The following is a 23,177-nucleotide window of genomic DNA, read 5'->3' as shown; positions in this document are numbered from 1 at the left end:
CCACACAGATTTGTTGGAGCTTTCCATTCAAAAACCCGTGATCCAACATTATTTAAAAAGAAAAAAAAAGGAACGCTCGGTGACCTAAATTTAGACGTGAGATGCGTTGGAAAAAAGAGCTCGTGAAAGACAAGGCTAAACGGAGGAAATATATAGTTTCAGTCGTCTTCTTGATTCCCGGCTGTGTGTATTACTACACTGCGCAGAATCACTGGACAACCGCCAACAACAGCCAACAAACTCTGGTGTCGGCATACCAGATTGCCGGCCATCGACCGAGCACGTATAACGCCACCGAATCCCGGCAACACTTTTGTCCTTTGCATCCATTTTTCAGACGAAACGGACGAGAAGAACCCAGTGCTCTTCACTCCCGATTTGCTACACGCCCAGAGTCCCTGCTGCAATCACCATGGTAACTGTATAGTTCTAATGTTTTTTTTTGTATACATATTTACTTCAAGGTGACTGTGTGATATCGCATATACGTTATCACAGCCCGTAGGCTAGAAAGCCTATAGCTAGTTTATTATCTAAAGAATTTTTGATTATACGATTTGTAATTTAATTTCTACCACTCCGTGAATTTTTAAAGAGATTTTCAAGGTTACAAATGTTGATTGGTGTGTTTTTTTTCTTAAGGCTCCTACAGTAGCTCGCTCTACGATTGACATCACACCCCTCCGCCAGGCTAATTTGCCAATCATTTTTATCCTTGGTTAGTAGAAAAGAACTTGCTAATGTTATGCATGATTGTGTAATGGACTTGAGCACTTGAGCACGTACACAATGGCGAGAGACATTATCTAAAGTAGACGGACCTTAAATGTCGAAGGGTAAATTCTAAAAGTCGTTTGTTTTGGGTTTTTTCAAAATTATGGACATACAGGTGGACCGGGCTCTGGCAAAGGAACTCAATGCGAAAAAATCGTGAACAAGTACGGCTACACCCACCTGTCGGTAAGTGTTGGCACATTTTAATTAAATTTTACGAAATAAAGAGATTTGATACAAAAATGTAATCTAATGCTATTCACGTTTTTTTTTTAAAGAAAAGAATGGATGATAATTAAATTTATTTTTATATTTTTAGTCGGGTGACCTTCTGCGAGATGAAGTTGCCTCTGGGTCAGAAAGAGGTAAACAGCTGACGGATATTATGCAACGCGGAGAACTTGTTCCTTTGGTATGTTGTCGATTGTTTGATCGAATTTCATTTTTTATTTTCCCCTTGTTGGTTTTCCCCGGTTTTCCCTTTTTTCGATGGCCCTAAACGCTCGTTCGGAAAATGGCCGCTAGATGTCGTTGAATTCGCCCTTTTCAAAACTAGAAATAGAGAAATTCAAATTCGGAAGGCGCTTTGCGAAAGCGCGGGTATTGGGAAAAGTTCAAGAGCTTAAAACATTTATGATAATTCCTGCCAAGATTTTTTCTCGTGAAAAAATGTAATCAGTTTCAGTCCGCAGCGCATAGCTCAGAAGTAATCGTACATCGCAACAATTGATATAATGAACGTCTACCCCATAGTCAAAAGGGAAGAGTAGGAATCAAACTTTCCTACCTTTATGCCTGGGAACTACGGCCAGGCATCCACAAGTTCACCGTTGGAAGAAAAGTTGAATTCACCAGTCGGGATAATGAAAACGTCCACGAAATACACTCACACGAGTCCACGTGAATACACCCACACTTCACATGAAGTGTACACGAGGACATTTAAGAAAAGAGGGAAGAAGAGATCCTTAACTAGATCGACATCCGTATAGTTTCTTCCAATCAAGAAGTAGGCTGTTTATCTAAAGAAATATTAAAAATGGGTTAGGAAAAATATTTCGACAACAAGTCTCAAGGTTGAAAATGAGACAGTGGGCAAACTCAATTTTTAACAAATGGGAGAATTTAAGGTTTCTGTCATATACACAACACACTGCATTGATGCAAATCATGCATTTAATTGAAATATCTAGCAGTTCGCAGGAATAATAGTAACACAAATCATTATATCCTAGCAATGATACTGAGATTGGCAGGTCAGCAATAATACCAACACAACTTATACATATCTTGTTGTTATGATGGCTGGCTCATGGCCTCAAATGTGCACAAAAGAGAAGGTTGTAGTGTAAACAAACTGCTGTACATTGACAGGGAGCTTAAATGAAAATAGCTAGTCAGGAACTAACATAACAGGTTTAACTCTTCCAAGTTCCCATAATCATTCCATTTGTGTTCTTGGTTTTTCAATATTTACCTGCTAAACAGCATGAGGTGACATCGCCACAGTTCACACGACGACCACATTTTTGTCATTTTATTTGTTTCACTATTTTTCGTGCAGCGACGGTTTTTTCGTTCCGTTTCGAAACTTGTAAACAAAACAAAAGGGAAAGCAGACGACACCTTTCTTCTAATGAGCCTTGCTTAATGAGATATCGTCTATCGATAGAAATGATTAAAAATCGACCTCTTAGTATTTAATAGTTCGTCTCATCAAGTTACACTAGACTAGACCCCCTGGCCCCCCTAACACAGTCAAAAATTCCAACGAAACCCGCTGATAATTAGTTTTAGACCGAAACTGCCACAGTAAGATCCTCCAGGAACATTACCAGGAACATTGCGTAGGTTCTGTATGCTTACGCGCACATAGAGAACCTTCGCAACAAATAATTACTAACTGAGCTTTACAGTAAGTAAATTCTCGAGGTTTTTCTGAATGAGGAAAAATTCTCGGTTCAAGTAATCAAAATTTAATTAATTAATTGTGATGCAAAGCTACGTCAGAAGCTTCGACTGAAAACGAAACCCCAAGTAATTTATGCAATCTCCATACGTGTATTAATTATTCAAGTTGGCAGAAAAGGTGAAATATTAATCATCTCCTCCACTGTTACCATTTATAAGCCTTTAATAACGACCGTACTGTGCGTCAGGATTTGAAATTAATTATGGCTCGGTAAAATAAAAAGCCAGATGTATAAGTACACATACCAAATAATAACGACATGTATCATTTATTCCAGGACGTCGTGTTGGATCTGCTGAAGGAGGCAATGCTGTCCAAACTCTCAACTTCCAAGGGTTACCTTATCGTAAGTATTTTTCGTTGACTACTGTATGTGAAATATGCTAATTACATGTCCATTTACGTAATAACCCTGTGATTTGATTTGAATTTCCGTTTCAATGCGGTTTTATTCGTCTGGATAGTTTTCGCGTACTTATCGATCTATAAAGTAAATAAGCCATCTAATCTTTCATTGACCAATTCAAGGACGGCTATCCGCGTGAAGTGGCACAGGGAATTCAGTTTGAGAGTGAAATCAATCCGTGTGCCTTGGTTATTTACTTCGAAGTCAGTGACGACGTCATGACTGCGCGCTTGATGAATCGCGGTGAGCAATTTTTAAAAAAATTTACTAAAGATGAATTAAATTTTCGTTTGAATATGTTGGAAAAAGGTTTGACATCCGGGCGCGTCGACGACAACGAAGAAACCATCCGGAAGCGGCTCGACACTTTCCACAAACACTCGCTGCCCGTTGTCGAACATTACGGCACTAAATGTCGAACGGTAAATTATTTAAGTTAGAAAAAATAAAGAGATTCGTTCTCCTTTAATCATATTGGACCTAGTTTAATAATATAATCACAGCTATAATATACAAGGATAAATTGACGGTGATGTTTTATTTTATTATTTTGGCAGATTTCGGCCGAAGCTCACCCGGACGAAGGTATATAGACAGACTAAACTTATTAATTTTGATTCCACCCTCGGAAGGCATATAGGATATGCCCCCAGGGGACAAACGACAAGCAGTTCACTAACTTACTTTTGCACTTTATTTAGTTTTCCAGAAAGTTTCGGAAGCCTTAGAAACCCTGTCATAAACCGGAAGACTTTGGTTGGTGACTCTTCTATAAATAGACTTCTTCAATAGACACACCCAACTTAATAACATAAAGGTGCTGGTCTCCAGCATCAGCAGCAAAAGAGTGTTTTTAAAAAATAAAAAGATTTGTTTCGTTTTTCTTTTGCTTTTGTCTTTTTTCGTACTGCAGTGTATGTGATGCTGATGGACAGGTTTGTCATATACACGAATACAGAGTTTTGGTTTTGGCATACGCACTAAAATAGAAATGAACGAGTATAAGCAGTTGGTATATAAAAGCACTGCCTGCAATGAACGCGCTGAGATGTCCTGACGTGATTTCAAATTTTTAAAAAAGATTCCTTTTGAGAGAGTCAGGTTGTAGATGGGCAACGGTCAAACGGATCGAGACCCAGGTAATTTGCATAATAACGAACTCCAGAGCTCGTCGTCGACGACATGGCAGAAATAAGAACAAAACAAAACAGAAGGGGAGCAATAGAGTCAGAACTGGATGACTGGAGGATCAAGCGGATCGCCCACATCCATCGTCGGTATGGTAAGTAACATAGTTCATGTGGACTAAACAAAAAAATATTTTGTGTGACTTTTGCATAGCCAATTAGGACACTAATGATAGGATTGGGAGGAATTTCACCTTTTTTTAAAAATTCTTTTAACTTTTTTGATTTAAAAAAATCAAATTGACATTACTATACGAGGGAAATGTGCTGCTACAGTCAGATTTCTTTCTCTTCCATTCATCTGATGTATATCCGTTTGATTAATTATTGCGCGAATCATTACTCATCAGAGCTCGGAATGAAATTCCTTGCCGATTTCTTCGATAGTGGAAGAAGAAGAAGAAGATGCACTTGTGGTGTCGGTGACCGACCCGGTTTCGCCGAGGGCCGGCAGTTCGACTTTGGGGGTCTTGACTTCGATTTCAATTTCCTTGGAACCTTTGCCCGTCTTGGCGTCTTTGCCGGACGCGTTTCTGACACTGTCCGGCACGATTTCCGACGATTCCGTGTCGCTGATGTAGCCGGCCTCTCCGGTGTAGTGGGTCGGATAGACCAGCAAAGGAGCGATGGAGAAAGCCTTTTTTATAAAAATAATAAAATATTGTATAACAATTATTGGCCAGCTTTTATATAGCGTAATATAATACCTTCAAATTGCGATTGGGGAACGCTTCCCTCCAGCGGCTTTCCGGGTGCCGGTCGAACATGATGGGCAGGTATTCGTCAACGGGGACCAGCTGGCCGAAAGGCTCGCCCTTGATCAGCTTCTCGGCTCCGCGTTTGCTCAGAATGTAGGACAGAGTCCAGTAGGAATACTCGACGTTGACCAAGAGTTGGCTGCCCTCCACCCAGGTCTCGTTCTCGTGCTTGAGTCTTTTGCGGCCGAGGTAACTGTATAATGTATAATATGAAACCGATTAGATAATCAGCAAATGGTTGGCGCTATTTTTGTTTTCTCGCTTCGACACATCACACGGATTGGGAGCCGAGTGGAGCCGTCGAGCTCAGCGTCAGGACAACACGTTTCTTTTTTTTACCATCACGAATAGTTGGACAGTATAACACTGAAAGCTCTAACCAATAAGGCTGATAGCCTGCTGGGAAATAGGATAAAAGGAAAGCGACAACAACAACAAATGATGGCAATAAAAATGGTCCAAAAAAGAGAAAAGGCGACGACTGATGGGGGCGAAAGTTACGTTGGAAAATCAATAAAATTTGGTGAAAGAAGAAAAGAAACTATCGGAGTTGGAGCGGAAATCAGAGAGAAAGAGAACACCATTTTGGCTTACATCAAGTCCCAGTCGACTTTCAAACGATCAACCTCGTTGACAAGATCGGCCAGCTTCTTGACGAAGTTGGATTCGAAGCGGATGTCGTCCTCGAAGATGATGCTGGATGAAAGTTGTCGGTCTACGATCTGAAAAAATGAAATAAAAAAAGAATAAAATGGATTAGAAATAATTTTTGGGCTTTTGAGTCGTCAACTCTATGCACAAGTTTACGTAATAGATTTTTCTGACAGGAAAATGATGTGATGCATAATAAATAATTGATAACTTTAGACTTTCACTTGAAAAATGAAACTGATGGTCGAATGTAAAAAGATTTTGGACGTTAGGAATAATTTTTGCGTCAATCACTTAGTCAACTCCACACCAGTGACGCTAATTGAAATTCAAAATCGCAAAAGCTGACGTAATAAATCGATTATTTGACAGGGGAATGATAAGATGCAAAAGAAATATTCGATAACTTGTGATTTAATTATGAACTTTTGATTTTTTTAATAAGAAATCTTGGATAAGTTCAAATTTTCAACTGAGAAATGAAATTGATGGCCGAAATAAAAAAATAAAAATAAAACGGAAGTGACAAACTTTGAATCCTGAATGAAAACTAAGATTTTTGAAGTTTAGTTATTCACAGTACAGTACCTCTTGCCAAATGGCGTAGTGACTGAGGAAGCATCCGATTTCTCCCATGGTCATGGCCCTGAATTGATGAGAGGGAGAAACAGAATCTATTACATCTATGATAGGTTAGTTTACATGTGTTATACAATACCTATGGTGATAAGGATCGGCAAAGTTGGGGAGCATCCGAATACCCAAAGAGGCGACATATGAATCATTCAGCGATCTAGAAGTCCAATCAAAAATTAAAAAAAAAAAAAAATTAATATTTTTGAATGAGTTTGCGGTTTCCGTTTGACTGTCACTTGTGATTTAACCTATGACGCATTTAATGATTGCGAAATTATTCCGCATGACAAAATTAAACCCAAACTTTTAAACATTAGTTAGTCGCCTTGTACACGAATTTTGAACTATTACGCATACGCAGTGAACACGTAAGCCACGCACAAGTTCCAGCAAAGCTAAAAAAAAAAACATTAATAATTTTTCAGAAAAAAAAAATTGTTGCGATTAATCGACAAAATAAATTCATCGAGCCAGGCAACGACAATATTTTGATTTTTAAAAATAACTTTTGACTTTTATTTCGAACCGGTGTCTTCAGTCGAATTGCGTCGCCATAGCGACGCACAAGGTGCAACATTATTACAATAACACCGAGAGGGTATGTGAGTACACGTAAAGAGTCCATTGATTTCGCCTTTTAACTGTATACTACAAGAGTAGCCCTGCTATAATAATATCAGGTTATTTTTGTATCTTTTTGTATTTTCTTTTACTGGGCTACAAGTGCGTGTACAATAAGGCCAAAGACGTCCCAATCGCATTGTCGTTTGACAATTCCCCGTGTGCAGGAATATTTCCCGTATAATGATAGAGTAGGAATATATATATGCTCATACATGGCGGAACACAATGCACGTCTAGTTTTCTATATAGCCTTTGTCGTACACTATAATATTGGCTCAGCGGAGCCAAAATCGCGTTTCTCTCAACAAGTCCAATAATATGAATGTACAGTCTCTCTAGGTCCATTCTTCCTCTTTGTTACAATCAATCCCCCCTCACGCACACGTATTCCTTCGTGATTCTTCCCGACAAAATTTTTTCTCTCTCACAAAAAGAACAAAAAAAATCACGTGAAAGTTAGTTATTATTCTATGCAAATAAGGCCGGCTGAATTCCAGCGATGATTAGGTTAAACAGGAGCCTTTGTAGTGACAGCTGCTTCAATTTTCCAACAAAAGCTTTGGCATACACATCACGATGAGCCTAGATTTACCAAAGTCAAAAAGTAAAACATTCATTCAAAGTTCAGGACACTTTGTACCCCAAATTGCAGTCGACCTTATTAATATTTAAAGACAAATTTTTAAAAAAGAATTGACGACTTTCGAATGATAAAAGGAAAATCATTTTTTAAGAAAATAAATTTATTTTAAAATCCGGACGGTTGCCGAATGTCACGTCGTTTCAGACTTTCAATTCAGTTGCTGAGAATGGAGGTGAAAGAACCGTACATACATCCGGCGGTCGCTGGGAATGATCGATCGGTGTTTTTATACAGTATAGCAATGTATAAATGTGTGCGCGTCGATGCGTCAACCACACGACCGACACATCGAGACGACATACAGAGCTCTCCGTACATTCCTTTATTCAACACAAATGTAGGTCGTGTGTGATAGAGTTGGATCAACATTGAAAAGTCTAAATATCTTTTTGCGCGATTCTATATTCCAACAGAAGCTTGGAAAAATCAATCCATCAACGTTTCCATCTGTTATTTGTTGGGGGGTTGATGACATTTTTTATTAGTTTTTTTTTCTATCGAAGAAACAATTTTTTAATTCGTCTCGTGCTGCTGCTGCTTTTCAGACTTGAAACGATTCAAGAGGTCACCCATTGGAATGACATGATTTGAATACCTTGATTTAATAAAGTTAAAGAATGCTGTCGAGGACCTGATTTCTGTACCACAGGCACCAATTTTCAATCAAGAATTAGAAGGAAAAAGACACAATAAACTCATTTAGAATGGGAACAAAGGGATCGTTGAAGTCATCGTCTTTTAACGTGAAATTAACTCGTATTATTTTTATAATCGTAGGATTGGCGGTGGAACTAATGAAAATCATTTTCTTCCCTCATTACTGGTGGATGTACTACTACAACAGTATGAAGAACACACTCTCTCAACATCTTCCGTTATAATCCCCACTAGTTCCGCACGGATCCGCAGAACGGAAATGGTACGGCAATAATGAATCGACGGGTTGCGACTTTGATTAGTATAGCTAAGTTGGCTTGATGGATTGGATCCGCCGATCATTAAGTGCCACAAGACTCTTCAATGTACTTTCTATTGAGTGCAGACTCGAAAGGTATTCGTCGTCTAGAGTTCCCGGTGACCTGATCTAAAAAAAAAAGTACAAAAGTTTGGGTGCGATTTGGCAGTAAGTGAACGACCGAGGAGCCAATAACAAACAGCAAATGTCAGTTGCGTGACGATCACGTAATCAAATCAATCGAATTTGGCTGTATATAAACGAGACTTTCACTTATACTACCTTTCCCCCCCCTGTGGACGTGATGCCGATCGTTCAATAAAATTCATCGTCCTCATTCCGGCCCAACCTTTCAAGGCTTTTCTTTTTCATTTTCGACGACCGAAACCGCACGTAAGCGGCCGCCGGTGAGCTCAATTTATCCAAGTGCTTCAATCCATTAACATCCGACCGACACAAAATGATACGCGGAGAACCTTCCAAAGCAGCAACAACCGCGGGAGTAATAAAACGAAAAAAACAAAATACTTGTCGGACGACTAATAGTTAGTCGAGTTGCGTCGCTAAAAGAGACACACGAGTGGGTTTTTTCCTACATGCTTCGAATCAGAAATTAAAAGTCGCCACAGAATATAATTTAGTGGCTTTCTTTTTAATATCCCACTGTTACGTAATGGTTAAAAATGCATCCAAAAGTGATCCAATTTCCTATGGGGCCAGCATCTATAAGTGACCGACCATAATACGAATCTCTTAAAGCGATATTGACGGAATCCAAACTATTTTCAACAGTGTGTTTTTCGCAGGATGTGCAGATCCGGCATAGCGTGTGTGACGCGGGAGCAGGCGTGAAAGAAAAAAAACAAAACAAAATAAAAAGCGACGAATAATAATATAAAAGGCGCGAGTCCAAAAATTGTTGTTTAGCATATGGAAAACACGACGATGGGCTATAAGGGCGAAAGGCGCGGAAGAAAGAAAAACAAGGTCTATCTTAGTTTGTTGACATTTTGCTACAGGACAAGCAGCAGCAGCAGCAGCAGCAGCAGCAGCAGCAGCACATCCAAGCAAAAGGCTGTTGGATGTTTAGATTCATCGGCGGAGCCGTTTGCATGAATAAGGCAGTATGCCAACGAAATGAGCGCCAAGGCCTGGATAGATGGAGGATGTTACACGGCGGGCAGTTGGGATTTTTGTCCGAAAAAGACTCGCCCAAAGGGATCCCGAAATGGGAATAAGGTGATGGCATTAATGACGGGGCATAAAATAAACATGGCGTCTCACAACAAGGCGCGCGGCAACGAGGCCGCCAGTTTGAACGGCTCATTTCATCTATTGAAGAGTCACAAGGTCTGATTGCAGCAGAGAGGAGCCATTCACTAATACATGTTTGAACTCTGTGCAGTAAATCCATAGAAAGTCAATCTCTACCAAAACTGCGAATAATTTGAGTCAGAAGAGAATATCTAATTTCAATATTTAATCGTCGGATCGTTAACAAGCTCTGAACTCTATATACATTCGCGCCCACCTCTAGACTCCGTTGCCCATTGATGTCACGCTCCAATGGCGTTAAGAGTTAACTGTAGACTGAATAACACCATCGTTATATTTGATACACTTGACGTTGGTATAATGTTAGCTGCTCATCATTAAAAAACTAAAATTGGAAACAAAAACATTCCGTCATTTTCTTGAATGAACTTGCGTCATTCAATTTCGTAGAATTTCGAATTTAATACTTGAGGAAGTCATTCACAAACGCCAAAGCAACAGGATCTGAATTCATCGTATAGCCAAGCCAAAGGCTAGAAGCAATTCAAACAGCCTATATGAGACTGGCGGCCACATTGGAAATGTCACTCGGGATTATCTGGTGCAAATTTCAATTTACAATGGCGTCGTATTACGTAATACACGATCCGTATTGCATTTAGTTTTAAGACGGGTAAAAAAGGTGCTAAAATTCAATGACGCATATGCATATGCAACGGAACCCAAGTTAAAGTTTTCCATTGGCAAAGTCTCTAAGTTATGTCCATAACATAAATACCGTATAGGTTTATCTCGGATGAGGCAATAACAAATAACGGAAGGGGCTTGTCAATCACCAGTTGACATTTGTTTCTGTATAGCCCGTCAACTAGTGCTACAAAATATAAGCTCATTTGCTTTAATAATCAATAAGGTATTAACGCTGAGAAACAAAAGAAGGAAGTAGAGATCACAATGGGGGGGAGCTATGACAGTTTCCGGTTCACAAAGTCCCCAACTAGTTTCAATTCCCTTATTGAGCTAAGATATTGCCAGATTAGTCTGGGAATTTTAAATCAGCGCCGATCCGATTGGGAATGATACTGCGAATAAAAGATTATAGATCGGATAATGGATTGTCTCTTAACTTGGCTATCTCTCCGTCTCGTGTATGAACCGTGCAGCATGCAAATTCAGATGCAATAGACTGGTTTCATGTTTGAAATGTACATAAAGACCAAAAGTTAAGCTCTTATATACTCCTCTCATCTAGGCTATAATATAGACATTCGTTATTTAGTCGGATTTGTTTAGGTGATAGCTTCTGTTATAGATCTGGAGGGCTAATGGGCGTGTGTATCTAACTCGACGTTGTCTTATTCCCGGAGAAGAAGAAGAAGAAGAAAAGGTAAACTCTCTCTAGTCTCTTATATGCTTCGGGATGCATGTTTCTTATTTTGTGCTGCTGCCGTGTGTCCAAATCGACTCGATCAACACGTTTTTTCAAAACAAATAACTAATAGGAGAGAGCTGGAGAAGAAGAAGAGTGGGCACAGCTGCTAAACAATCGACGCTAACAAATAGCCACGCGTCTCACTTCGGCCCCCGCCTTTTCCTCGATGCGCAGTTGATGCGCCGAGTGCTGCTGATGACCTCTTGATTTATTCCCCCCCCCCCCTTATTCTATAAAACAATGGTCCGCACAATCTCGAGAGTATATGAGGCTCTCCAGTGTGGAAATAGAAAAGCGTTGAAAGGAGAAAAGAAACCAAACGACAAGATGATATAATATCATTTTCTAGGTCACTGCGTATCATTTAGATAAGCTCGTTTGAATTTGGCGCGCTCAAATTCAATTAGACTTTCGCTGAAATTTCGGTATAGTAGACAAACTGTTGGGCTTCTCTGCCCTCGTTCTACTTCCTCATGTCTGACAAGTTGAGACCTTGGACTTTGGCGTGTATATGTCAATGCATCTTTATACAAGCCGTACACGATCGGACAAATCGTCACCCAAAAAAAGCAAACGGCAATATTCGATGGATGTTGATTGGCCTTCTTGTTGTGCGTATCAACAAAAGACTTTGATGTCTATAAAGATCCGCGGGGGAAATCAAAAATAGAAAAATAGTATATACACAGAATGCATATTGTGATGATGCTGGCAGAAGAAAAAAAAGTCTTGTATACACAATCACAAACAAGGAACTTTTTGAGAGATTGTTGACCCTGGGTGTCGTTTAGTTTCTCTACTAGGCTACATTTCTAAAATTCGTTTGCCATCCCAAAGGACGCCACAGACTAAATCTCAAGGCTCAATCAATGGCCCCTTGTCACTATCTCTCTCCCAACTTGTCAAAAAGTTTGTCTTATACCTAAGTGGGTAGCCTATAAAACTAGAGATGAAAAATTTCCAAAAATGGAAAGTGTCATCAAGCGCGCTTATGTCAAGAGAGCGTACCCTTTGAACTGTTTGAACAAAGACAGACTGTGCATTTGTTATCGTATAGAGGCTGGAAAGTCGATCAACTTGAATAGCAAATGGCGTCAGTCAAATTTCGCCTGCTGCAAGATTGCGTGATCGACGAGAGAAGCCAAGCCGATCAGTTTCTAAGCCGATTGCGAATAAGAAACATGGTAGATAGATGGGAAAAAGGTATGACGCTATACATGTCAAGTAGATGGTGCACCAATGTTCTTGTTGCAGATGAAAGACAAAAAGGAATAACTAGAGACGATGTGAAATAAAAGATGAAATGGATGAGTAGCACTACTGTAACAACATTCGACACATTTTTCCAGGGAAAAGAATTAGATTCTTTCACAAAGGCATCACAGTCGGTGGTTACGTCATTGTGATTTATGTAGGAGATATTAAGGAATGCCGCCCATCGATTATTGAACCGTTTCTATAATAAAAAAAGATTAAGATTCTATCGTTTATATTATTCGTTCGCCCCCTTTTTCCTGTCATTCGGTCTTATTATCATAGGAATATTTATTTATGACGCGGGGAAGAATATATCAGAAAAGAAAGCCTTGGTATATTATATTGTGTGACCGGCTGGGCTGGCCAGCACACACAATTCCGGCTTATATCCATGGTGGGTTAGGTGTGGCAAGGCGAGCGGAAGGAAACTGCTTATATATCTTCTATCTCTTCGTGTAATGAAAAAAAAACGTTGATCAAAAACCCTAAAGAAAACAATCCAGCAGTGTTGTGATAGGATGAACCGGCAGTATATAGTATCGCCTTTTTCCAATTTTCATCAAAATGTGTCTACACATGTGCCCAGGTTGACAATATAAATTCATGACTGTTTTTTTTTCGGTCTATTTCTCTCTTCCGGTCGATGGCGGTGGAGGATAGATGAACGCGCAACGCACTTGAATCGGTGCAATGTCTACAGCCCGCTGTAACATGTGCAATTTCTAAGAATGTTGAAGAGCGCCATATTTTTTTGCGCCAGAAATTCGAGATGAAATTTACCTCGTCTCAAAAAGATGTGCACTGCATTATTGGCTTTCATGCTAAGGAAAATTCAATAAGTAAGAGGATTGAACAACATGCTGGTTCAATTTTACGAAACCTTTTACATCATAAGCCTACGGCGACAGGGCGGGGGACAGGGACTATATCGGCATATTTACATAAACACCACTTGATAAATGGAAATGCAAACAAGTTTTTGAAAAAGAGCTTTGGCTATCCGTATACCGCCGCCGACGACGGTATAATATATAGAATGTGTGCGCACACAAGAGCGGCTCTCCTTGTGAATGTACATAGTTAAAATATTGGGGGATATCTTTTAAAATCAAAATAATATATTGTCATCCTAGCAACTTGCTTGGCAACCGAGCGTATTGTCCGGGTATTGTCCAAGTCTTTGTTTGCGGATGAACCGCCACCATTATAGAATTGTGCCCGTTGCTTCAGTGATGAACGCAGACGGTGAAATATATAGATGGTCGTCGGGCGAACTCCGCACAATATCGCCAGTAGCCGTCCCAAGGTTTCCACACAACAAGTTGAAGACATTTCATGTGCCGACTAAACACACACACAATGGCCCCGACCCCACCCTGATTTATTACCGCCGGAAATCCCGGAATATATGCCGAGAGTTGGAAGATGTAAAAGATTGGCCGACTGCTGGCAGCAGCAGCCGCATATTTGTTTAAGGAACCCAGACAGCAGCACAAAGTGACAGTTATACACTGTTCAACTTGCATCTAAAGCCTAATCAAATATCTAGCTATAGTTGCAGCAGCGCATAGTTTTCAAATGAAATGCCAAGATGTGTACTTTGTGGCGGGGTTAGACTGTTAAAAAGAGAGACCCATGGGGAGTGAAATGGTGCGTGTAGACTTGATCTACCACGCCGACATGATTGAAACTAAAAATAAAAAGTTGCGGTGGTGTAGGCCTTCAATCGAGATGAAAAGCACGAACGATATGGCGTTCGACATGTCGTTTCATTCGTCATCGCCTATTTTGTTGTCGAAAAAGCTGCTAGCTGCTAGCTGCTGTGGTAATGCATTCCAAACGACTTTTGCTAGCTAGCTAGCTAGTGGGGGGTTTATATAAGGCGCGGCGTCTTCGCATCCGACGTCGTCAGGCGCCTGATGCATCAACAACAAAAGGCGGCGCTATCACAAAAATACGGGAGCGACTGCTGCTGAGATTGCTGCTGCTGGGGGGTATAGTAAATTCAGATGGCGGCTGGCAGCATCGAGTGAGAGATTTATCGCATGTTTTGACTGATTTTAGCTCGTCGAGAAGAAGAGTCAGAGTGCAGTATAATAATATCTAAGGTCTAAAAGGTCCATCGAGCCTACTATAAAGTGGGAAAAAACGTCTATAGATATCGGACACCACTTTGGGCGCACGACGCAATAGGCTAGTTCGAACAATGCCAGCAGTCAAAGGGGGCTTGAAAGATTCCGTCATTTGCTGGAAAAGAAGCGAATTGCGATGACGGGGCCGCCGATGCCCAAAAACAGAAGACTTTGACATGCCCAACACAACCAAAAAATTGTTAGATTATAGAGCCTATCCGCCAAGATGTAAAAGCTATTAGTCAAAAAGGAGACGCGGGCAGCACGGTGGGGGGTCAGCCTTTGTCTACATAGAACACACAAGTGAAAGGGCTTACATTATCCGCGTACGCACAGCAGCAGCTATATAGATTGGAAATATATATTTAGACCGGCCTGTTCTCTAGTAGTTTTTTTTAAAAAAAGAAAATGCGATCAACTTTTTTATTTTCTACGATGAGAAAAGGCGTCGGGCATGCGCGTCTATTCAGCATCCCCTCCCCACGCCATGGAATATTAAATGTTCCCGCCCAGTCGAGAGTCCAGCCTCGCAAGATTGTGCCACTGAGAGTGTAGGCGGACAAATATAGGAGCGCGGGCAACATCCAGCAGCAGCGGGAGGAACCGTCAATAGTCGGACAGGTTTCCACCCAAGCGCCAGCAACTTCACTTTTCTCTTAATAGGCAATCAGTTAATTGTTGAAAGGTCGCCCGTCAAGTCGTTCATTATGCGCGTGGAAAAGTGAATTCCGCCGCCCACGTCATGTCACGTCGCCCAGAGTTGAATTAAAAAATTTGAGTGGGGCATCAGTGATGTGGTCGTCGTCGGCCTCGCCGGCCACCGGACTGGAGAATGGAGATGGCGAGATTTGGCCGTGCTTGTGGTTCAACGGCAGTCACGGCATTGGCAACTGCAACAGCAACGCGCTGGACGACGAGAGCCGAGTCGTTCAGGCGGATGACGACGGCCGGGACTCGTCGTCGACGCAAAATATCACGGAAATCTACCAGACGTGGACGCCCGTCTTGATCTTCTTCTGCGCTCTGACGTTTCTGCTCAACGTCTTCATCGTCGTGGCGGCCAGGTGGATGCGCCGCCCGCTCACGCCGACCATGTACTTTAGTTTGAGTCTGGCCGCTGCTGACGCCGTCGCCTCACTCACCGTCGGACTGGGACTCGTTTTCAACAGGTAAACATCATCGATTTCATTCGACGCTCATTTGTCCGTCTCATGAAAGTTGCTCCAATGGATGGATCTCCAATGATGGATGGATCTCCAGTGGAAACGAATCATGGAGAATCTCCATGGTTAAGTTTTACGTCACGAATCGAGGTTGTTGGCTTTGAACCTTTGATGCAACTCAATACCTGTAATATCCATGGTGATACCGTTCAACTCTCCAGGTAGAATTTAAGTCTAGTTAATATGGCGATGGGATTGAAATACGTTCAACCTTGGGACAGCGGATCTAACGAGACGCTCATTATGACGAGTCTGGATGGCACTTTCTTCTATCCAGCTCGTTGACATGGGACAAAGTAGAAAAATGACGTAAAGAATGGACGGAGAGAAACACGAGAAGTGAGAATATTGATTCCATTAGTGTGCCAGAAGAGGAATCGAACGATCGTCCAATTAATAGAACATGTCTTCTTCTTCCGTCTACTCCCGCTAGCAATGGGAAAGAGATACGGGAGGGCCAAAAAATATTTCCGAGGGATCCATTAGGACGCAACAAAAGAAACGCGCACCCCCCACTCGACGTCAAAAGAAAATTGAAGGTTACTTCATCTTACATGTAGGATTTGGGCTTTGTTTCATTCTTTTTTAGGGGTTGCGTGTTATTTTTCTTTCCGGTAGCCGCACACGATGACGTTTGACCGCCAAAAGCCTAGCGATTCGCGACCGGAGAATTAGATTTTGATGGGAAAAACAAGAACGCGCAGCTGGATGGCATTTCGCTCCAACGACAATCCTATTGTTACACTAGGGGGGGTTGAGAGACATCTAACTTGTACACAAACTCACATGAAACGGACAGTACGCACGAAAAGGTATCTAGACAGACTGCGGTCTAAATATAATACACGTAACAAGTCCCCCCAATGCGATCGATTGTCTCGTTTACGTGCTAATACATCAGCGAGTGCGTAGAGAGAAAAAAGGTACAGTACGATCCAGATGGATGCTTGTCCTCCGGGGGGAAAAAGGAAACGACCCAATCACAAGTTGTAACCTAACCGTCTACATCTTCTCTGTTTCATTCGACTAGTATAAATGGTGGCATTTTCTTTGGCTCTGGAAATTGATGTCGGATCTTTCCTTCGGCGAATTCTATTAATAGATGGGCAAAGCACTGCACTTGCGGCTCTGAAATATCAACTAACAAAGTTGGTAGGGGAAAAAGAGATTTGTGAAAAAGTGTGTGAAACGTCGATAGAGTAAACAGCTGAAAACCCAGCGGGAAATCGACACTTGTGATGAATAAGACAACATGACGAACTCAATACACGTCATATATAATAGACGACTAGAAAGATGAGTGTTACAAGTGCTATCTGCAGCTGTTGGGCCTGTTGACAAACACTGATCGCGTGGGCCCTATAGTACGATGTCAGAGCGACCACATAAACAGTTTTGACACTTTATGGCGTTGGGGAGTAATCAACCACGCCCCATCATCTATCCAGGCACGAAAATATACGCAGTGGGGGGGTCGCAGAAAAAATCAATAGGCAGACCGTCAAGAAATAAATGAAAAATATTGTCAATCAATTGCACACGAGAATCGTATAAATGTGTAGTCAGTCCCATATCATACCAAAATTAACCATGATCAATTTGGCTATTTTTTCAAGTTTACTGCCCAAAGTGTACAACCTTGACATACCGGACTGGGGCCCTTGCAGCATGCTGGCCATGGAAGCCATCCGACTGGCGGCTGTCATCGTCACCGTTTTCCACCTATTAGCTCTGGCCGTCAACCACTACATCGGCATCGCCCGGCCGCTTCACTACGCCGGTATAATCACGTACAAAAAGAAAAATAGAAATGAACGTCCTCTTTTATGATGAGGGCCTTTCGACGATGGCCACTGATTGTCTGATTGGTCATTCCCTATCCTAAACACTAGCGCCATGTTTGTGTAGAAAAAAAAATGGACAGGCTATTGTGTGTACTCTTCTGCTATATAGTCCAAGATAACAAATGGCGAGCTAATATTGACGACTCGGCGCATATTGCTTTGTTTGTGTTATCCATCCCCAATCTATATCTCTCTATAGCCATCATGACAAAACGGACTGCCAGCTTCTGCATGGCCATCCTGTGGATAGTCCCGAACGCTGCCCTTTTCGCTTACTTCTCATCAATTGAGAATCAAGGATTTCAGGTAAAACAAATACAAATCAAATTCAATTAAAAACAGGTGATGATTAAAACGCGATCGATTCAAAAAAAAAAGTCTCAGAGATGCAAAACGGATTTCATCCGAGAGCTGCGCTTTCGTGGGCAATACGCCAGTTTCTTCTTCGCTCCACTCATCTTCATGATCTTCATTTACGGCCACATTTTCATCATCATCCGACGTCACCAGGCCAATCGGAGGGCCTTGATCCAGCACGGCTCCCGACACGCGACGCCCATCTCCTCAACAACGGCGGGTGGAGGACACAGCACGACCGTCACAGTCGAAACAGCAGCTGGATCGGCTACTAGTCTGCGCTACCATTCGCATCACCAGTCATCCGTTTCATCCGCCAGACGTTTTCCCACCGTTGGAAATAAGCCGTCGCTCCACCGCCAACGTAATCAAGCTTCCGCCTCGACCAACTCGGAGAGTATCGATCATAGCAACAACGCCGTCAACAGAAACGTCAAGGTAACCTCCCACAAACTCAATCAAAATAATAATCCATTTAAAAGTAGTTAATAATAAGCGTTGAAAACAAATGACAGGCCATCATCACTACTCTGCTCATCGTCGGGACGTTCATCCTGGGCTGGATGCCGGCCGTGATTTGGTTCATCGTTTACTGCAAGGATTGCATCGTGACGTTCGAGAGTCTCGATCCTATTGTGACTCTGCCCATCGGCATCACCGTCAACTGTTTGATCGTTTTGAAATCTTTTCTCGATCCCATTATCTACACGGCCCGCATGAAAGACTTTAAAGTAGCTTTCCACCGGATGCGCTACCAGCTGTTGTCGAAATGCTTCCCCCGCTGCCGATGGTGGGGCGAAACGGGCGGCGGCGGACCCGAAGACGACGGGACCATGGTTCATTTTAATCGCAGTCTCCTGCTGGGCAACAATTCAATGGCCCAGTCAACCATGCACAATCTGCCGTCGCAGGTTCAAACGCGTCGCTCCATTCGCTTCAGCCAACCGAAAATCAATCGGACAAACAGCAACGGCGGTCCGGCAGCCAACGATGGACCGTCACGCCAACGCGACCCGCCCGTTGTCGCCGATCAGAGCGAACGCCTCCAAGAGTGAAAACGCTCGCGGGACTTTGTCCGTACACACACGCACACAAAATAAACAAATGGGTTGGAAAAAAGAAGAGGCTTCACACTGTCGAGCTAAACAAATTGGTTAAAGCGTCTAGAACCAACCAATCGCGTTAAATATCAATATTTAATCACCCACAACAACCAAAAAAATGTCGTTTCACGTTTCGGTGCGCACATTTCTCTCTCTTTTGTGTTCCCTTATGGATGTCAGCAAACCCGATTGTTTTATCGACATGATCTTGTGTCCCCAGCTGCTTTCCCCCCCCCCCCTGTTTTTGCACCAATCGACGCGGTGTAAAAACATTAATGTAATACATGTTCTATCCTCCTCCTACTCCACCCTGGCGTGAATAACTGCCACTGACAGGCCCGAGATTATATTTATTAATATAAGGCTTTAATCTTACTTTCCGTCGACGGCGTTGATCAATTTGTGTTGAAGGCCCAGCTGATTGAGGGACCATTCCATGCGTTGTCGACGCTCCGGACGGCGCTCCAAATTGATGAGGAAAATTTCGTCAAAGCCCAGAGTGCTTTTGACTGGTGGCGTCACGAATTCCGTCAGCTGTTGGTGAGCAGACATGGTTGGGAAGTCCACTATACAAAAAGATGACATTACAAAAACAATCGTCTTATTTAATTAAAGAATTTATTATTTACCCGAAGCTTCCAGCATGATGTTGGTCAACTGGGCGTAGTCATCTTCGATCGTCATAGTCTCGTCGAGTGGTGAGAGAAGGTAGCCAAACTTGATTTGATTGCAAATGTACACTGGAACATCTGAATAAACAATCCCAAAAATGAAATGAAATGTTATGTTATTTAGTGACAAGGCATAACGTACCAGTCCAATATCCGGAAATTGCAAAGGTGATGACGTCATCGTGAGGCCCGTTGTAGCCGTTGATTTTATCGGGTTTGAACGTGAGCCGCTGGGATTCGACTTGACGGAGATCAACCATGAAACAGGAATGGACGACTATGACGCGATGGCAGCCTTTGTTTTCACGCTCGCGGATCGGTTTGTACTCATCGGTTCGTCGGTAATAATAGTCCAGGCCCATTCCGCACCAGTAATTGGAATACAAGCTTAGCGTGTCGAGCATGGGTGCGACGACGGGGTAATTCGTGTTGACCATAATCTTCAGCGTTTGGTTGTTTGTCAGGAAAACATCACAGTCGACAAACTATACAAACAAAGGGCGTGGACGTGTTAGTTATTATGTCCACTTTTAAATCCCTAAATATTTAGACGTGTTTTAACAATTTACCCAAACGAAATCGGCCCAAAGTTCTCGCCCTTTATCCAGGGCTTCTTCTCTTAAATTGATTATGTGCTTGAATCGCTCCTCGGTCCAATTGGTTGGGATTTTATCATCGACTGCGGAAGGGGAGGTAGTGGTCAATTCGTGATAAATGTGGTGGTAGGATTTTTCGACAGAAGAAACCCATTTGTTCATAATCTCCAGACTCTGATCTTGGTTCTGATCGCTCTTGATCCTGTTGGGGCAATGTTGAGAAATCAACATCAAAAATTGTGTTATTAATTGACATTATTATATGAAATATGTGAGTCATCGGTTTCATGCAACATTTTTTTGTTTGTATTACTAGTCCACCATGAAGGGTACACAGATAGAGGAAGCTTCCATTTATTTTTATAAACGCTGTGTGGGCAGTGTCATAGACAAAGGAAAGTTTTAGTGCAAATGTTTTAAATGACTTCCTTCACCAACGAAGCATTGATAAAAGTAATACGCCATGGTCTGGGCTTGGAAATTCTAGAAAGTTTAAGTAGGTCTTCCTACACACATGTACGGCCATCCACTTTCACCCAGAATAAAACAAGATCATCGCTGAGCAGTATAGAAAAAGCCACTCACCAACATTGTTAAAAAGAATGGACACAATTAAGAAACATTGGAACAAGAGGAAAAGATGGAGAGAAAAATTGTTGAATCAACACTTTACCATAATGTCAATCTATTTTTGGGGTAGTCCAACTCTTCGAATAATTTTAAGAAATAGGGTAGGGTGTGAGCTTTGTTTCTGACGAGCAAAGTAACGAGAACAGTGGGATCATCGCGAAAGGTGGCCTGTGTGCAGCTTGCAAATAAAAAGACGCAAAGTCCCACTGTAATAAACTCCCCGATGGACGTTTTCATTCTCTTAAGGAAGCGAGCTGCCACGTTGACGCCACGAGTAAGAATGAAGTCGGGACTAGGACTCAAATGTTTCTCAAGGGTAGAGTGCACGAAATACGATCTATGTCTGATAAGGAATTTTACATCTGCTGCAACGATTTCCCCCCTCGTCCACGTTTAGAAAAACTTTTGACGCACCCCTCGAGACTGTCGACAACAGAAGACGGGAGTCTGGGACGATTTGTTTAGAAACAAAGAGTCCGCGCAATTTCTAATCATTCCGTCGTGGGTTCGTGTGAGCTTTTCCCCCATTTATACAACACGATATCAAGTGAAAGCAGCGGTTTACACGACTCTTATTCGAACAAGTTTAATTTTTGAAATTTATTAACTCTTGATCGTGAGTTTTCCCGATTTCGAATATATCAGAAATATCCCCAAGATGATGTAGGAAACTAGGAATGTTATAGAAATCGGAAACGAACTCTAGCGCCTTTTCTGTGCGACTTCTGCTGGCTTATGTGAACACACATAGCGTAACACACACATATTAAAAAAGCCGGACGCTGACCGGGGCATCTGTCTCTGAGGGGAATATAAAGAAAAAGAGAAATCTAAACATTGGAAAAGCTTCTCTAGTTCTCTTTACACGGTTCCAGCGTTTTCTGGAAAATTTGATGCGGGGGGTGGGAAAATCAAATAAGAGATAACTCGATTTTTAAAAAAGGCATTTCTCAAATAGTAGATTCCGATTTATTTAAGCGAAAAGAAAAATTTTTGTTTATGACATGCGAGACGGGTGGATGATTCGACATGGTACGTTCTTGATTACCAAAATTTGCGGTTACATTCATACTGAACAATTCTGACTGCTCTTGGAAAGCCAGACTTTATACAAGATTGACGCAATTCTTCTTTATAAGGTTTTTTAAAAAAAATGGAGAACGAGGCTTGAATACGGACGAAAATATCATCAATGCTCATTTGCATTTTTGCATTTAGCGATTGTCGAATAATGAAAACAAAATAGTCCGAGTAGTTTTATAGGATCTTGATAAGAACATCAGCAGAAAAAAAATGAACTCTTCTGATGTAGTACTCATCGGCGTTTTCTTTTGATATGTAATGTTAACATTTTTGTTTTGGAAATCATTTTTGTAAGGTCATATCGAGATTAAGCCTTGGAAAGAGGAAAAACAACTATTTATAGAGATTGAGTAGCCTGCAGCAAGCAATTGAAAGGGAGTGCGGAAATTGACTGTTTTGTTTGCGTACTATCAAAGCAGCTTGTGATCAAAGTAACCTTGATACGTGCACCGTATAATAATGTTGAATGCAATTATCGCATTCACTACCAGTTGCATTTAATTATAAGCTGTAGCCGGTCCTGCAAGTATACTTGGCCAAATGCGTCTCACGTACGCTTTTATAATGAGTAAACGAGGAAATAACGTGAAGTGGAAGAACAGACGGGGATAGCCTGGGAACTGGGATAGTAGCCATAACATATTAATGTAGCATTGACGCAACAGCCATGATGAGCTGCCCACCATCTACTGGTTGCAAGAGTACTTACTAAATGTTGGATAAATGTGAGAGACACATTTTAGCCACAGATAAATTCCTCGATCCATCCGGATAGATGATAGATCAGACTCAGATCCCAACGAAATTAATATAAAATCGAAATCTTTAACTACGAGACATAATAAAAAGTCAGCGACAAATTTTTACCAATTAGTTTTAAATACTTATGTCGCTTATGTTCTTGATTAACTAGTCAGTGGTCGTTACCACACAAATAGATGAAGAATCAAACAAAGCAATAAATCCAA

At 41.6% G+C, this 23,177-nt stretch overlaps 3 protein-coding genes and 1 long non-coding RNA gene across 4 annotated transcripts; 2 read left to right on the top strand and 2 right to left on the bottom strand.

The window, feature by feature from the left end:
* Positions 1-176: 176 nt before the first annotated feature.
* LOC124352517 (adenylate kinase isoenzyme 1-like) lies at positions 177-4,114 on the top strand. Its single transcript, XM_046802044.1, has 9 exons — positions 177-415; positions 643-718; positions 890-960; positions 1,094-1,186; positions 3,024-3,092; positions 3,275-3,395; positions 3,462-3,574; positions 3,710-3,737; positions 3,854-4,114. Exons 1-9 carry the CDS (start codon positions 413-415, stop codon positions 3,892-3,894), a joined length of 615 nt encoding a protein of 204 aa, XP_046658000.1. The 5' UTR covers positions 177-412; the 3' UTR covers positions 3,895-4,114.
* LOC124352520 lies at positions 1,270-2,351 on the bottom strand. The gene is made up of 2 exons (XR_006921471.1): positions 2,252-2,351; positions 1,270-1,796 (listed from the first exon to the last, which is right to left on the bottom strand). It is a non-coding gene; the product is annotated as an uncharacterized LOC124352520 (long non-coding RNA).
* Positions 4,026-21,586, bottom strand: LOC124352510 (glycosyltransferase 25 family member-like). The gene is made up of 10 exons (XM_046802036.1): positions 21,170-21,586; positions 20,470-20,698; positions 20,043-20,385; positions 19,859-19,978; positions 19,606-19,795; positions 6,467-6,541; positions 6,337-6,394; positions 5,692-5,819; positions 5,047-5,290; positions 4,026-4,976 (listed from the first exon to the last, which is right to left on the bottom strand). The coding sequence occupies exons 1-10, from the start codon at positions 21,361-21,363 to the stop codon at positions 4,686-4,688; spliced, it is 1,872 nt and encodes a 623-aa protein (XP_046657992.1). The 5' UTR covers positions 21,364-21,586; the 3' UTR covers positions 4,026-4,685.
* Positions 15,127-19,629, top strand: LOC124352511 (beta-3 adrenergic receptor-like). The gene is made up of 5 exons (XM_046802037.1): positions 15,127-15,871; positions 17,542-17,705; positions 17,969-18,075; positions 18,148-18,564; positions 18,642-19,629. The coding sequence occupies exons 1-5, from the start codon at positions 15,495-15,497 to the stop codon at positions 19,179-19,181; spliced, it is 1,605 nt and encodes a 534-aa protein (XP_046657993.1). The 5' UTR covers positions 15,127-15,494; the 3' UTR covers positions 19,182-19,629.
* Positions 21,587-23,177: the final 1,591 nt, after the last annotated feature.

Source organism: Daphnia pulicaria, chromosome 8, assembly GCF_021234035.1.
Source record: "Daphnia pulicaria isolate SC F1-1A chromosome 8, SC_F0-13Bv2, whole genome shotgun sequence".
NCBI lineage: Eukaryota > Metazoa > Arthropoda > Branchiopoda > Diplostraca > Daphniidae > Daphnia > Daphnia pulicaria.
This window is presented reverse-complemented; position numbering and strand designations above follow the sequence as displayed.